The sequence below is a fragment of the Microcebus murinus genome, chromosome 27 (assembly GCF_040939455.1).
Source record: "Microcebus murinus isolate Inina chromosome 27, M.murinus_Inina_mat1.0, whole genome shotgun sequence".
Taxonomy (NCBI): domain Eukaryota; kingdom Metazoa; phylum Chordata; class Mammalia; order Primates; family Cheirogaleidae; genus Microcebus; species Microcebus murinus.
The window spans coordinates 13766032-13779233 of NC_134130.1; the positions used below are offsets into that span (position 1 = coordinate 13766032).

The 13202-nt window shown below is 37.9% G+C and overlaps 1 protein-coding gene across 2 annotated transcripts in view; it reads right to left on the reverse strand.

Annotated features, from left to right (window-relative positions):
• FAM241A (family with sequence similarity 241 member A) overlaps positions 1–12893 on the reverse strand; it is a 32980-nt gene extending 20087 nt beyond the window's left edge. For both annotated transcript variants that reach the window (XM_075998098.1, XM_020284468.2), the window contains exon 1: positions 12571–12893. In XM_075998098.1, coding sequence (XP_075854213.1) covers positions 12571–12723 — 153 coding nt within the window. In that variant the 5' untranslated portion in view covers positions 12724–12893. The remainder of the gene's footprint in view (positions 1–12570) is intronic.
• Between the last annotated feature and the right edge of the window lie 309 nt (positions 12894–13202).

Below are 13202 nucleotides of genomic sequence, written 5' to 3' on the forward strand. Positions count from 1 at the left end.
ATATCCTAAATCCTCTTATTCATTCATCTAAGTACAAAAAGGATTTTATACTGTAACATATACCTTTTAATTTCTAAGACAAAAGAAGCAAGATACCGATCCTCAATGGAATTGGAACATTAGTGTATTAGGCAAGTCATACTTCCTTTTAGGACAAAACTATGAAAAGCAATGATATTCAAAATCATAGTTACCAGATAGAATGTGAGGTGCTAACTAGATGCAGACTGGCTTTTAAAACAGTGAATGTATTACTGATGCTGCTGTTCTGGTTGTTTGACAATAATCTATTGAAAGAATCATCAACATTTATGACTTGTAAATACTCTCTTTTAAATTAAATTTTAGGATAGGAGTTTTAAGTGTGTATCTAGGACAAAGAAGTAGAGCTTTATGGAAGTTTGAAAACTCTATTTGCTTGTGCTGTTATGTATCTTTTCCATATGCAGATACATGAATCATGCCTCTTAGAATTGTTTCCTTTAAAATTAACTTGCCATTAATTTCTTACTAAGATCTACAATGGAATTTTGTCTCATAGCAAAGTTAACAGTACGTATGACTCTGACAATTTTTCAAAAAGCTATAAAGATGCCATTCATATATCTCAAATGTTTGGGAGTTGTTTATTGTGTCCTGTACAATAATAGCTTCTTGTTTCATACACTGTACTTGTTGTCAAATCCAGCGAGTTGGCTAATTTTTTCTTTGCGGTTCTGAAATAATCACTGCTGTGTAATTCTTATAAAATGAAATGTCTATTAAGTTATCATTTGGACTAAGTAGGGAAACAAGTTTAATTGCTTTTCATTATTTATACCACTAAAGAATCCATAGGAATCTAGTCTTGTAGATTAAACAAGGATGTGTGTCTATGACATTTCTTATGGGAGAAATTCTTTGAAAAACAGTGTACCTACATAAAGCCACCTTATTTTATAACAAAGTATATTAGTTATTTTAATTTTAGATGAATTAAGTGGTATAGTTAAAATTACTAGAAGTTTTCTGCTTACTGTGATAAAGTCTGTACTTACACTCCAAAGTTATGATCCTCTCCTCTCAGTACATTTTGCACCTGCATTTTATGCAAGATATGTTGTGTCCTACTTGTGGCAAGCCAGCACAGACCTGACTGATCTGCCAGACTGACTGATGGCTGCTTACTTTCAGGAAACCACACTCTGGTTCTTGGTATGAGTCACGTCCTCCCTGAGTACCACTGATCTTTGATTACTAAACTCCAACTCCAATAATCCATAATCCTTGATTTACAGAACATGTTGGCTTATGAAACACATGAGTCAATTTAGGTCAATTCAACAAATAATTGAATGCCTATCATGAGCAAGGTGACTGCTTTCCAGTAGCACAAAACAAATAATCCATATTCCCTATTAAGCTGCTTAATATATAAGGAAAGACATGTACTCAAAACACTGCTGTACTATCCCTTTCTAATTAAAATGACCTATGTTTTATAAAAGATTCATAGTTTTCTTCTTATCTTTCTGAGCATTACTTCTTAGCTCAGGCAACTCTTCAGGTTTCTAGACTTGTATGCTCAGCTACATATTCAACATTTCCACATGGATGTCTTGTAGGAAACTCAAATTCAACATGCCTAGTACCAAACTTATAATTATGTGCCCTAAATTAGGTCTTCTTCTAGGATCCTCTGCCTCCGTGAATGGCACAACCCACAGTGCAAGCCAGAAACCTGCTGATATTTATTCTAAATGTCTTCATCTCCTTTGTCCTCTTTGGTTTATTTTTGCTGGCTCATTTCCCTCTGAGTTTATGTGTTAAAAGTTCTCAGGGACTTATCTGTAGGCCATCTTATCTTTCTACTCGATATTCTCTTCTGATGGAGATTTCAACTTCTCCAATGATTTTTTGATAGTTTCTATGCTGAAGACTCTTAATTTTTAAATCATACCTTAGCCAAGAGAAAAGTACTAGTGAAATACTTTTCTTTCTTTCTTCCTTTTTTTTAAAATATAAATGAGGTCTTGCTTTGTCACCCAGGCTGGAGTAGAGTGGAGAAATCATAGCTCACTGCAGCCTCAAACTCCTGGACTCAAGTGATCCTCCTGCCTTAGCCTCCCAAACTGCTGAGACTACAAGTGCATGCCACCAGGTCCAGCTATTTTTTTTCCCCATTTTTCTGGATGGGGGATGGAGTCTTGTTATATTACCCAATCTGGCCTCAAACCCCTAGCCTTAACAGTCCTCCAAACTCAGCCTCCTGAGTCATTGGGATAAAGGCATAAGCCACTGCAGTTGGCTCCAACGAAGTATTTTTGTTCTTTTCAGAAAAAAATCTTTGTAGTTTTGATTTTTTCCCTATTTTCCTTTACTTACTACCAATTTGTTCAATAAACTTATTAAATACATATATTCCAAGCATTTGCTCCTCACAAAAATGCAGTGACATTGGTGCTAATAGACTCTGGGACTTCTCCAGAATCAGACAACCAGCCAGGAGTCTTCTGACAACAAATTTTGAGCTCATTCCAATAATCTGTAGCATAGTTTCTTTGAAAATACCTTTTTTGGAAAATGTGCTTAATCTAAATAACTTACATCGTACTTCTTATCCTCACCTCTTCATATCAAGTAATTAACCTCTAAATGTCTTATTGCAAAGAAATTAAACCACGTATTAAAAACAAAGCAAAATATTTAAACAAATTCATTATAAGGTGTGATTATATAATCCTCCTAAGGAATGTACTTTTTAAAAGATGAAATTTGTTAACTAAAATAAGTCCATAATTAATTTATATTTTCCTTTCATTGTTCCACAGAAGATTTGCATTTGCTTATAGTAGGAACAAGTGAATAAAATAGTAACAAAATATAGAGAACTGGAAGTGGGGATGGGTGAGAAAGAATCGAGAATCTAGATTGGAGAAAGATATGTTACCACAATTACTAAGACTGGCCTCGAATTTTGCTCTACCCTCCTCCAAGTCAAAGCCAAACAAGAGCCATGGGCAAGTAGGTAATTTTCACTTTAGGTCTTTGCTCAACTATCACCTCAGTGAGCTCTTCCATGACTACCTTATACAAAAGTGAAATAAGCCAGGCACAGAAAGACAAACGTTGCATGTTCTCACTCATATGCAGGAGCTAGAAAAGTTGATTTCATAGAGAGTAGAAAGCAGAATGATGGCCAGAGGCTGGCAAAACTGTGTGTGTGTGTGTGCGTGCACATCCATGTGTATGTGTGTGTGGTGTGTGTGTGTGTGTGTATGTGTGTGTGTAGGGGTATGAAGGGAGCTCATTTTAGTTAATGGGTATGAACATACAGTTAGATAGAAGAACTAAGTTCCAGTCTTCGATGACACTATGGGATGGCTGTATTTAACAGCAGTATAGTGTATATTTCAAAATAGCTAGAAGAGAAGATTTGAAATATTTCCAACACAAAAATAAATTTTTGAGGTGATGGATATCCTAAATACTTTGGTTTGATCATTATGCATTGTACGCATGTATCAAAATATCACCCCATAAAATGTACCTTATAACTATATTCAAATACCATGTATCAATAAAAGAGAAAAAGAAATAACAACTTAAAAATAGCAACTCTACCCCCTACCCACATTCCCTGCTTTTAGTTTTTTTCATAGCACTTATAACCCCACTGATTTGCTTGTTCACTGATATACTTGTTCATTTATTTGATATCTATCAAACATATTAAAACAGCTGCCTATTATAGTGGAAGGAAATAGTTAGGCAATGAAAAAATAAATTAAATAAAAGAAGAGCTTTGCATGAAATAATGACAGACAATAGTGGGCCATGAAGTGAAGAATATGACTAATTCAAGCCTCTCTCTTAATTTAAACTACGGGTTAAAAAATTTCCACATTTTGTACTTTTCCAAAAATCTACTTCTTTTTTTTTTTTTTTAAAAATAAAATGTCTGATGACATTATTGATTACCTTGTGTGTGCAGGATGATGCTACCACAAGATGGGTGAGCTTATCTAATGAAAGTAGCCAAAATCAAACATCTAAATCAAAACATCAAAAATCAAAATCAAACATTCCCGAAAAATGACTTTCTTTCACAATTTTCATTTTGTAGCTGTGAAAATTTTGCTTCTGCTATGTTACCTCTAAAAATCACAGAATAGGGAATTCTGAATTCAGTCAGACTGACAGAATTTGCAGTTCACGAGACATCAAACTTACACCTCTGTAGATGGTCTGTAGGCATCCAAGTAAAATTTTGATCAAGAATAAAAAACGGAAAACAATTTTTTGGATTAACTGAAAGAGGGAATGAAAAAATTCATAAACATAGATAGTAGAAAAAAATATAACAAATAAAATATAGTAAAAACCACAAATGGGAATTTATTTTTCTTAACATTGTTTAGATATTAAGTATTAATTATAATTTTATCCTTTCCATGAAGTTCAAAACATCATCTGCTTTCTCTTTGATCAGAACTTCGATAAGCTACAATTGTTGCTATAAGAAAACAGTAACACCAAAGTCTTTTTTTTTTTTTTTTTTTTTAAATTTTTAGTAGAGATGGGGTCTTGCCCTTGCTCAGGCTGGTCTCGAACTCCTGACCTCAAGCAATCCTCCCTCCTTGGCCTCCCAGAGTGCTAGGATTACAGATGTGAGCCATTGCACCTGGCCAGCAACACCAAATTAACCCAGTCATTTCTTCTTCGTATGCCAAGATAAGGCTCAGCAGCCAATGAAGTTAAATGAAAAATAAAACAAAACAAAAAACACCCACTCTATAGATATGGGGAAAAAATTAGATCAGAATATAGAAAGTATCCTCTGCATAAAGTTAATTGGAAATTCAGTTTTCTGCTCAAATGAAGCCATACTTCAAATGCTTATTAATTCCCTTGAACACTCACAAACACAGTTAATGTACTGAAATATAACTAGGAGGAACTCTTAAGGTTTTTGAAGATAGGTGGCTGTTATTGGAAGATAAGATTGTGACTGTAGAGAAGACAGACACTGAAGATAGTGTGGCCATGAGGCTTAAAGGAAGTATAAATAAAGATACAGAGTGTCTACTTAAGCCTCTTAGGGCAAGCCTGATGTCATTCATGGTACTTTTAATTTTTCCCTTTAACATTGCTTTATTACTTCTTTTGAACAGGAGACTAACTTTTACCAAGGAGGGTAAAAGTAAATATTTCCCATCAAGAATCAGTGACCCACAAAAGGAAAAAAAAATCTACCAAAGTTCTACATAAAAAACAACATAATTCAGGTTTAGGAATTTTTGTTTTAGAAATTATTTAATATGAAACAATTTATCTGAATTTTAGAATACAGAATATTAATACTTTATTCAATAAATAATATTTATTCTAGAAATCTGAGAATTACTACTAAAAATACAGTTTACGATGTAGTTACTAGAGGAAAATAAGGGGAGAACCAGGAAAAATGATGAAAAACAGAAAAGATGAGGGAGAAATAGGGAACTAATTTTTACTGAGGGCACACCTACTAAGTGTTAGGCGTTTTGCATGCAAAATTTAAAAGAATCCTCATAAGACCTTTAAAGAGGTATGGAACAGTATACCCATAACAAATGAGGAAACTAAGTCTCTGAGGGATAACTAATCAGGATCACAGGGCTAATAAAGTATAATAGTAAAGCCAAGATTCAAAATTAGAACTTTCACACATTCCAAAACCTTTTTCATTGTTTCATAATGCTCTGCTTCTACAGAGAAGAGGAAGAGATAGGGGCGAAAGATATGGAGAAAAAGATTAAGTGGCTGAGATGACCGGGAAAAAATAAAGCAAGTGGGAGAATGAGACTCAACAGGGGTAGAAAAGAGATGGTATCGTAGGAAAGTGAGCAGAAAAGGAAAGTGAAAGGGAGAGCAAAATACAGCAAGTTGCACATGAGGAGTTGCTGAAAGAAGAGACACAGAGAAAAAAGGAGTCATTTGGGAGACTACCTGTTTAGAATGTAGGCTTCAAGAAAATAAACAATATTGTCCTATCTATTGGAATATCTACTAGCAGAGTAATTACTTTTGACAACTCAAAGAACTGTATATAACGCTTATACATTTTGAGTATGTTTCTCAACTTTGGCACTATTGACAGACAGTATTTTACTGTAGGGGACCATTCTGTGCATTATAGGATGTTTAGCAGTATCCCATGGCCCCTTCCTAATAGATGCCATTAGCATCCCCTTAGCCTCAACAATGAACAATTCTAGATGTTGCCAAATGCCCCCAGTTGAGAGTCACTAACTTAGGAGGTTCCACTCTGGATAATGATAAAAAATGAACAAAGGATGCCTACCATATGCAAAATTATTACTTGAGTTACTCTAGTGACTGGAACAAGATGAGATTAAGTTAGGGTAGCATCACTTACAGTATTACTTGCAAACTACTTTTAAAAGATGTGAAAGGAAGTAGACATAAATGATTATCTAGTTTTGAACTACACAATCTAAAGGAGGGCAGCAGATTTGTCAGACTGTTCTCCCATCATCCGATGGCCTCTTTTTATATTTAAAAAGAACATTGGCTTTGAAGTTCAGAGACCTGGTTCTGTTCTGCACTAGCATGAGTGAGGTGTAGGACTTATAGCAAATCACTTGGCCTAAGGGAACAACTGTTGGCTTCTCATACCTTACCAAGAGTTCAAATATACACTTCTGAGGAAATAGTTAAATAACTCCCCTATATATTATCTATTACTGATATTATGTTGAAGGGCAAGTATGGTGAATACTGTGTATCGGCTTGCTTATCCTCTATTTCCTTGCCTAAGTATGGCTTGTGAACACAGCTTAGGAGTCTGTCAGAGATGCAAAATCTCAAACCTTACCCAACACCAACTGAATGAAAATTTGCATTTAATAACAGATGATTCCTATGCACATTAAAGTTGAGAAACCCTGTTCTATTCTGCTTTCCTCCCACAGTGCCTTTCTAACTGCATTGGCTGTAAAAGTTAAAAGTACCTTTCTTAGATTTCTTTTCAGTTAGGTCCAACAGCTAACACTCACATGTTAGCTATGTGCTAGGGACTGCTCTAAACACTTTTTATGTATTATTAACTCATGCAATCCTCCCAATAATCCTATGAGGTTGATAAAATTATTATTCCCATTATATGGATGAAGAAGCTGCAGCCCAGAGGGATTAATTAAATCACCTAAAGTTAGTGACTGGCAAACCTAGGTATTCTTGACCTAAAATCCATACTGTTAATCATATTTCTACCGATAGATCAAAGATAACCCCTCTCTGCCATTTTGATTTTTGCTTTTAGCTTTTTCTTTTACAGATCATCTTGTGGAACACATTTGATAAATACTGTTATAGAATTTCTTTCATTTATTTACTGAAATATCTATGAACCGGCATTGTTCTGAAAGTTCCAGGCACTGCAAAAGGCAAGAAATAGAATTGAGGCATCAAAATGTGATGAAAGGCAGCAAAAGCATTCTTATCAATGACTGGATGATTATATACCTAGAAAATGCAAAAGAATCAAGTCTAAGAGATACTATTATTTATTAGTATTGGAATAAAATTCAGAAAGGTAGCCAGTTAAACACTGAGTACATAAAAGCCAATAGCTAGAAACCAGTAGCAAGAAAACATGATATGGAAAAACATTCTTTCTATAATAGCAACAAAAATATAAAAACTTAATATAGACTTATAGTGAATATGTGTGTGTGTGTATATATATATATATAAATGTGTGTAGGTATATATACTCTAAATAGATTATATATAGGATGTATATATACCTACTATAAAGGATTGCCAAGCAAGGGAGAAAATGGATTATTCAATTATTAGAAAAAAAAGACTAGCTCCACACCTCACACAATACATAAAGTCATTCTAAAGAAATTAAGTATGTAAGAGTTTTTAAAAAAACATAAATGAACATATACAAAAGAAAATATAGGTAGATATTTAACTGACTGTAGGATTAGAATTTCTAAACAAGTATATAGATATGTGTGATGTGTGTATATACATATGTATGTATGAAATTACCAAAAAAGAAATTCCTTTGACTAATAAAAATTTAAAGCATTTCTAAATTACAAATATCATAAATAAAATTATAAAGTAAATAGCAAGCAGGGAAAATATTTATAATTAATGTGAAATAAGAGATTGATATCCTTATAATATACCAAAAGGAAAAAAATGGTTAAAGAACATGATTGAAAAGAAATACAAATACCCAATAAATACATGAATGTTTTGGTAAACCTCTCTAGCAGTATCTTACAAAAATAAGATAAAAATTTTAGCCTATTAAATTGGTGAAGCTTAATCTATAAATCTTATTGTTCATTGCTGGCATGGATGGTTTCCAATTGGCACTCCTACATACCAATGCTGGACGTGTACATGGGTACAACCTTTCTTGAATGCAATTCTTTAGAATGTTTAAGAGGCTTTAAAGAGTTTGACTCATTGACCTAGTTCTTCCACTGCTAGGAATCTATTCTGAGGAATAAGTGTGAGGAATTAATTATAAGCAAAGATTTTCATACAGCATTATTTATAAAAGAAAGTTTGAAGCAACTCAAATTTGCACTGCTAGGGGAATGAATATTAGGCAGCCCTAATAAACACAGCTTTCACATAGAATTTTCATAACATGGAAAAATGACACAACGTTCTAAGTAGATAAAAGATACAAAATTCTATTTATATTAAAGCATCTTAAAAACAAGTGTGTATAAATGTGTATATACATATGGAGAGATATTAATATATGAATATAGTGTAGTAATACCAAATGTTTGATATTTGATATCAAAATATTATCCAGAGTGGAATTTCATATGCTTTTATTTTCTTCTTTATTATCTTTCTACATTTTTAATTTTCCAAAGTATATATTAATTTTTATAATCATAAAGAAAGACCATAAAGCTAGAGTTAATGATTCAAAAGTCTAAGAAATCTAAGAATAATGGGAACTCCCTGTGCTCTATGTGAGCAGGGCCATCTTAGGTTATTCACGCTGTGACCTGTACTGTGCCTCATCTAAGCAGATGCCATTGACATTACAGACTTACAATAAAAGGACTGGTGATGTTTTGCCATGCAAAAGGGCACAGAATCTCTTGCATAAAACTACCTGGCATTCACCATCATGAACATACTTGGATCATCTCTCATGTACAAAGTTACCAATACATATATGGAATAGCTCTGTTCTGTCCCTGTAGTTCCTTGGGCATCTCCTGAAATTGCTTTTCTCCCTTACTCATCTCTCTCAGAGGCCTGACTCCTACCGTGTTTCCCCGAAAATAAGACCTACCCATAAAATAAGCCCTAGCGGGATTTCTAAGCATTTGCCCAATATAAGCCCTACCCCGAAAATAAGATCTAGTGATGGGCGTGGCTACGCAGTGCATCTGCATAGCCCATGCATTTTGTGGCAGAGCGGTAAAGAAGAGGAGCAGCCCTTCTCATCTGCCCCATGAGAGCTCTATTGCTCCCATGAGAGATTGGGGCCAATGGTTCTAAAGGAAATAGAGTCACACGAAATTCATGATGGAATTTGGGGTTTGGAGAGTTATGATGATGTTCCAGAAGACGATGTCTTAACTATATTTGAATAAATGTAGATTGTTGTACCATACTTAAAAAAAATAACACATCCCCTGAAAATAAGCCCTGTCTTCTTGAAGAAAAATAAATATAAGACCCTGTCTTATTTTCCGGGAAACATGGTACATCAAACTTGATACAGTTTCTTCATCTAGGGTACTTGATCTATTCTCTCAAGGCCTCCTTTTTCAGATACTTGATTTTAACCAGGCCTTTTTTGTCAATCATCCTACCTGGAAAGACCCTGGCCAGAAGAAAAAAGGAACTTTAGTTTTGTCTCAAATAGAGTAGCACCTAAGGACAAATTGTAAAAAATGATGTATCTTATTATTATAATAGAACACTTCAGTATTAATAATACATAAAATAAATATCAAAATATGGATATGTTTTGATCTGGTATTATAACAATGAGCCAAAGATAGATTTTTGTATCTTTGCAAAGCTGATGCAAGAGTCTTCCAGATTGATGGGAAAGAATGAGCCTTTCAGATAGGAGTGGAAAGAAAAATCGGTGAAGGAAATCAGTATGTGGAGGAGCCTTCAGCCTGGGAAACAGCCCAAGAAAGAAATCTGTTTCATTAAATTATCAGGAAAGGCAAAACTGTGTGAAGGAAATAGAAATACAAAGGGATTTAATATAGAAAACTAGGGGCTGACAAAATTGGGAGAGCTCGAGGAGCACAAGTCAGGTGCCTCTGAAGCTACTGAGTTGAAGAGCATAACCACCACAGTGGTCTTGATCCGGGCAGGAGGGAGGCTCTGCTGCCTACAATTTCCTCTCAACATCCATGAGGCAACTAAGACTCTGGAACACCACATGAGTGTGACAAGCAAAAAGGACAGCAGGAAGATAGCCTCTGCCTCATTTCCAGCTAATTAGTTTTGGTTCTGTTTCTGCTTTTGTTTATATCATTGTTTTTATGGAGAAGTTCACTTCTAAATCACTAGCTTAGGAATCAATTTTTCAGAAATACTCCATTTATAATTTGGAGCCCTTGTATCCTTAAAACAACCAACAAAACAAACAAAATAAACAAAAAAATCATCTCACAACTCCTTGGGATATCTTTTATAGTTAATTTCATTTACTTATCCCTCACATATCCTTTATACGTGTAAAATTATCTCCACTACCATTATAAGGCAGCGCATAACAATTTTAAATTTCATTTGCATAACTTGAAAAAAACTTGAAAACAAGGCTTTGTGATAATATTACCAAGAACTGAGTTATCACAAAAGCTTGCTTCTTACACCAATGGTTTGGGTTGCACTTATTTTTTGGCTTCTTGATAAGAAGTTCTTCTTTGGTGCTGATGTGGTAGCAAATGCATATCTCAGGTGTGATTTTCAATTATTATGTATATAGGCTTAGAGTACATTAGTAAATAATGAGGTAAAAATAAAATGATAAAAATAACACTTTCAAAGGAGTTTAGGAAAATGGATTTTCATGACATGCAATGAAGGAAAGCAGGTATGCAAAGTGCTATCTGTTTTCTAGGATACATGTTTCATTCTTTTTTTTTTTCATCCTTTTTCTTTGTACCATAAGCAATTTTGGAAAGACCACAACTACTGGTGACATCCACATTGTAATACTGATGAAATCCACAGAAGCTTAAATTTTGTATTTTACACGCTACTTTACAGTCATTTGCAAATTTACTTTGGAAACTTCTGCTCAGATTTATCCCCCTACCCCCAAAGGAGTTCTTGTTGCTGTTTTCTTCACTTTTCCAGTTGAGCAACTTAGGTAAGAGGAAAACAAGCCTTTCAGCTACTGAGTCATGGTACAGTTAACTGGAAAAACCACCAGGAAGGGAATCAGGAAGATCTTCCAGCTACCAATTATTTGCTTCAGTCACCATCTCTTATCTTGTCACACATGAAAAATTACACTCCTCATGGTGATCAAACCTAATGCCAACGCATATTTTGTGGGGCACGTACTGTAATTTGTTTACTAAGTAACATTGCAGTAATAGAAGTTATACTTCTTTTATTAATACATTTATTGGAGTTTATGAAATGTGACCGAAAGGACAGATGGAGAAAAATGAGAAGAGATAGGTATTAATGGTTGTCCCAATAGCACAGGCTGTAGTGAAAGGCCAATAATCATTTGAATTCCTACTCCTTAATGTGATTCTAAAGACAGGCATATCTCGGGTGTTTTTGAGGGTCTAATTCCCGTATTTGCTGTGGAGAATTCATCCCACATGTAATTCAAGCTTTTAAACTGAACTTCCTGCCTAATCTTTAATATAATTTGATGTTATAATGCCCATGATCACACCTTATTTAATGAGATGAAACTGAAGAGTTTAAAAAATGACTCAACTTCTCTTTTCCCTTATTATGGCTGGCCTCTTACACTTGTTTCCTTTTGGTGTCAACCGAAAGCAATTTTCTTGCTTCTTCGCTTTTAAAACGAAGTTTGGAGCTGGCTGTGTCCACGTGACCTCGCGGTGGGAGCGTCCCTGTCGAGGCGCCCGCGGTGGCGCCGCTCCCGCACGTGCCGCCGCCGAGGGCGGAACGCCCACCCGCCCGGACCCCAGGCGGGCGCGAGACGGAGGGCGCAGGGGGGCAGCCGTCTCCCAGACACGGCACGGCGGGGCCCGCTCCAAGTTGCAACCAAGTGTTTACAAGTAAGGCTTCTAAATCGGGGCCCGCTGTGGCAGGGCATTTCCACAGAGCCGCGGCGCGGCCCGGGAATCGCCCGCCCGACGGCAGCGGAACGGCCGCGCCGCCCCGCCGCACGCGCGCCCCGGGCCGGCCCTCGCGGCCGCACACGCGCGGCGCCGTCCAACCGCTCCCCGGGCTGCTCCCGCGCCGCGGCGGCCCGAGCCCCACGCGGGGCAGCGCCGGGCGCGGCCGGCCCGGCCCGCTCCCCTCCGCCGCCGGGCGGGGCGCGCCGCCGCTCCCGCCCGCGCTCACCTGCTCACTTTGCTCCGGCGTCCGCAGCCCGCGCCGCCGCGGGCTCGCCCTGGGCTCCCGCTCCGTCCCCGCCGCCGCCCGCTCCGCCAGCGCGTCCGCGTCCTCGTCGCGCTCGCCGCCGCCGCCCCGCAGCAGCTCCCCGGCTGAACACATCCCGCCACCGACTCTCGCACCCGTGCGGCCGCCGGAGGGCCACGCCGCGGCGCTCCAAGCAGCGCCGCCGCCTGAGGGCCGCTGTGGGAGCCGCCGCGCCCGCCGCCGACAGGAACCGCCGGAGCGCGCCTCGCCCGCCTGGGCGCCTCTGCAGCCGGCCGGCCCCTCCTGTCACCGGCGCGCCCCGCCCCCGGCCGCCGGGCGGGGCCACGGCGGGGGCGGGGCCAACGGGGCGTGGGGGGCGCGGAGCTGGGGGGTGTGTGAGAGGCCTTGTGTGTGTGTGGGGGGGGTTGTGTGTGACGAGAGAGGCTCTGCGTGCATGAGGGAGAAAGACTGCGTAAGAAAGAGTGTAAGAGAGTGTGCACAGGAGAGACCGTATATGTGACATGCGTGTGAGACTGTGAGAGCCAGTGTATGAGAAAGCGAGAGACTGTGAGGGAGACTAGGTGTGAAAGAGAATCTGCCTGTGTGAGAGAGAC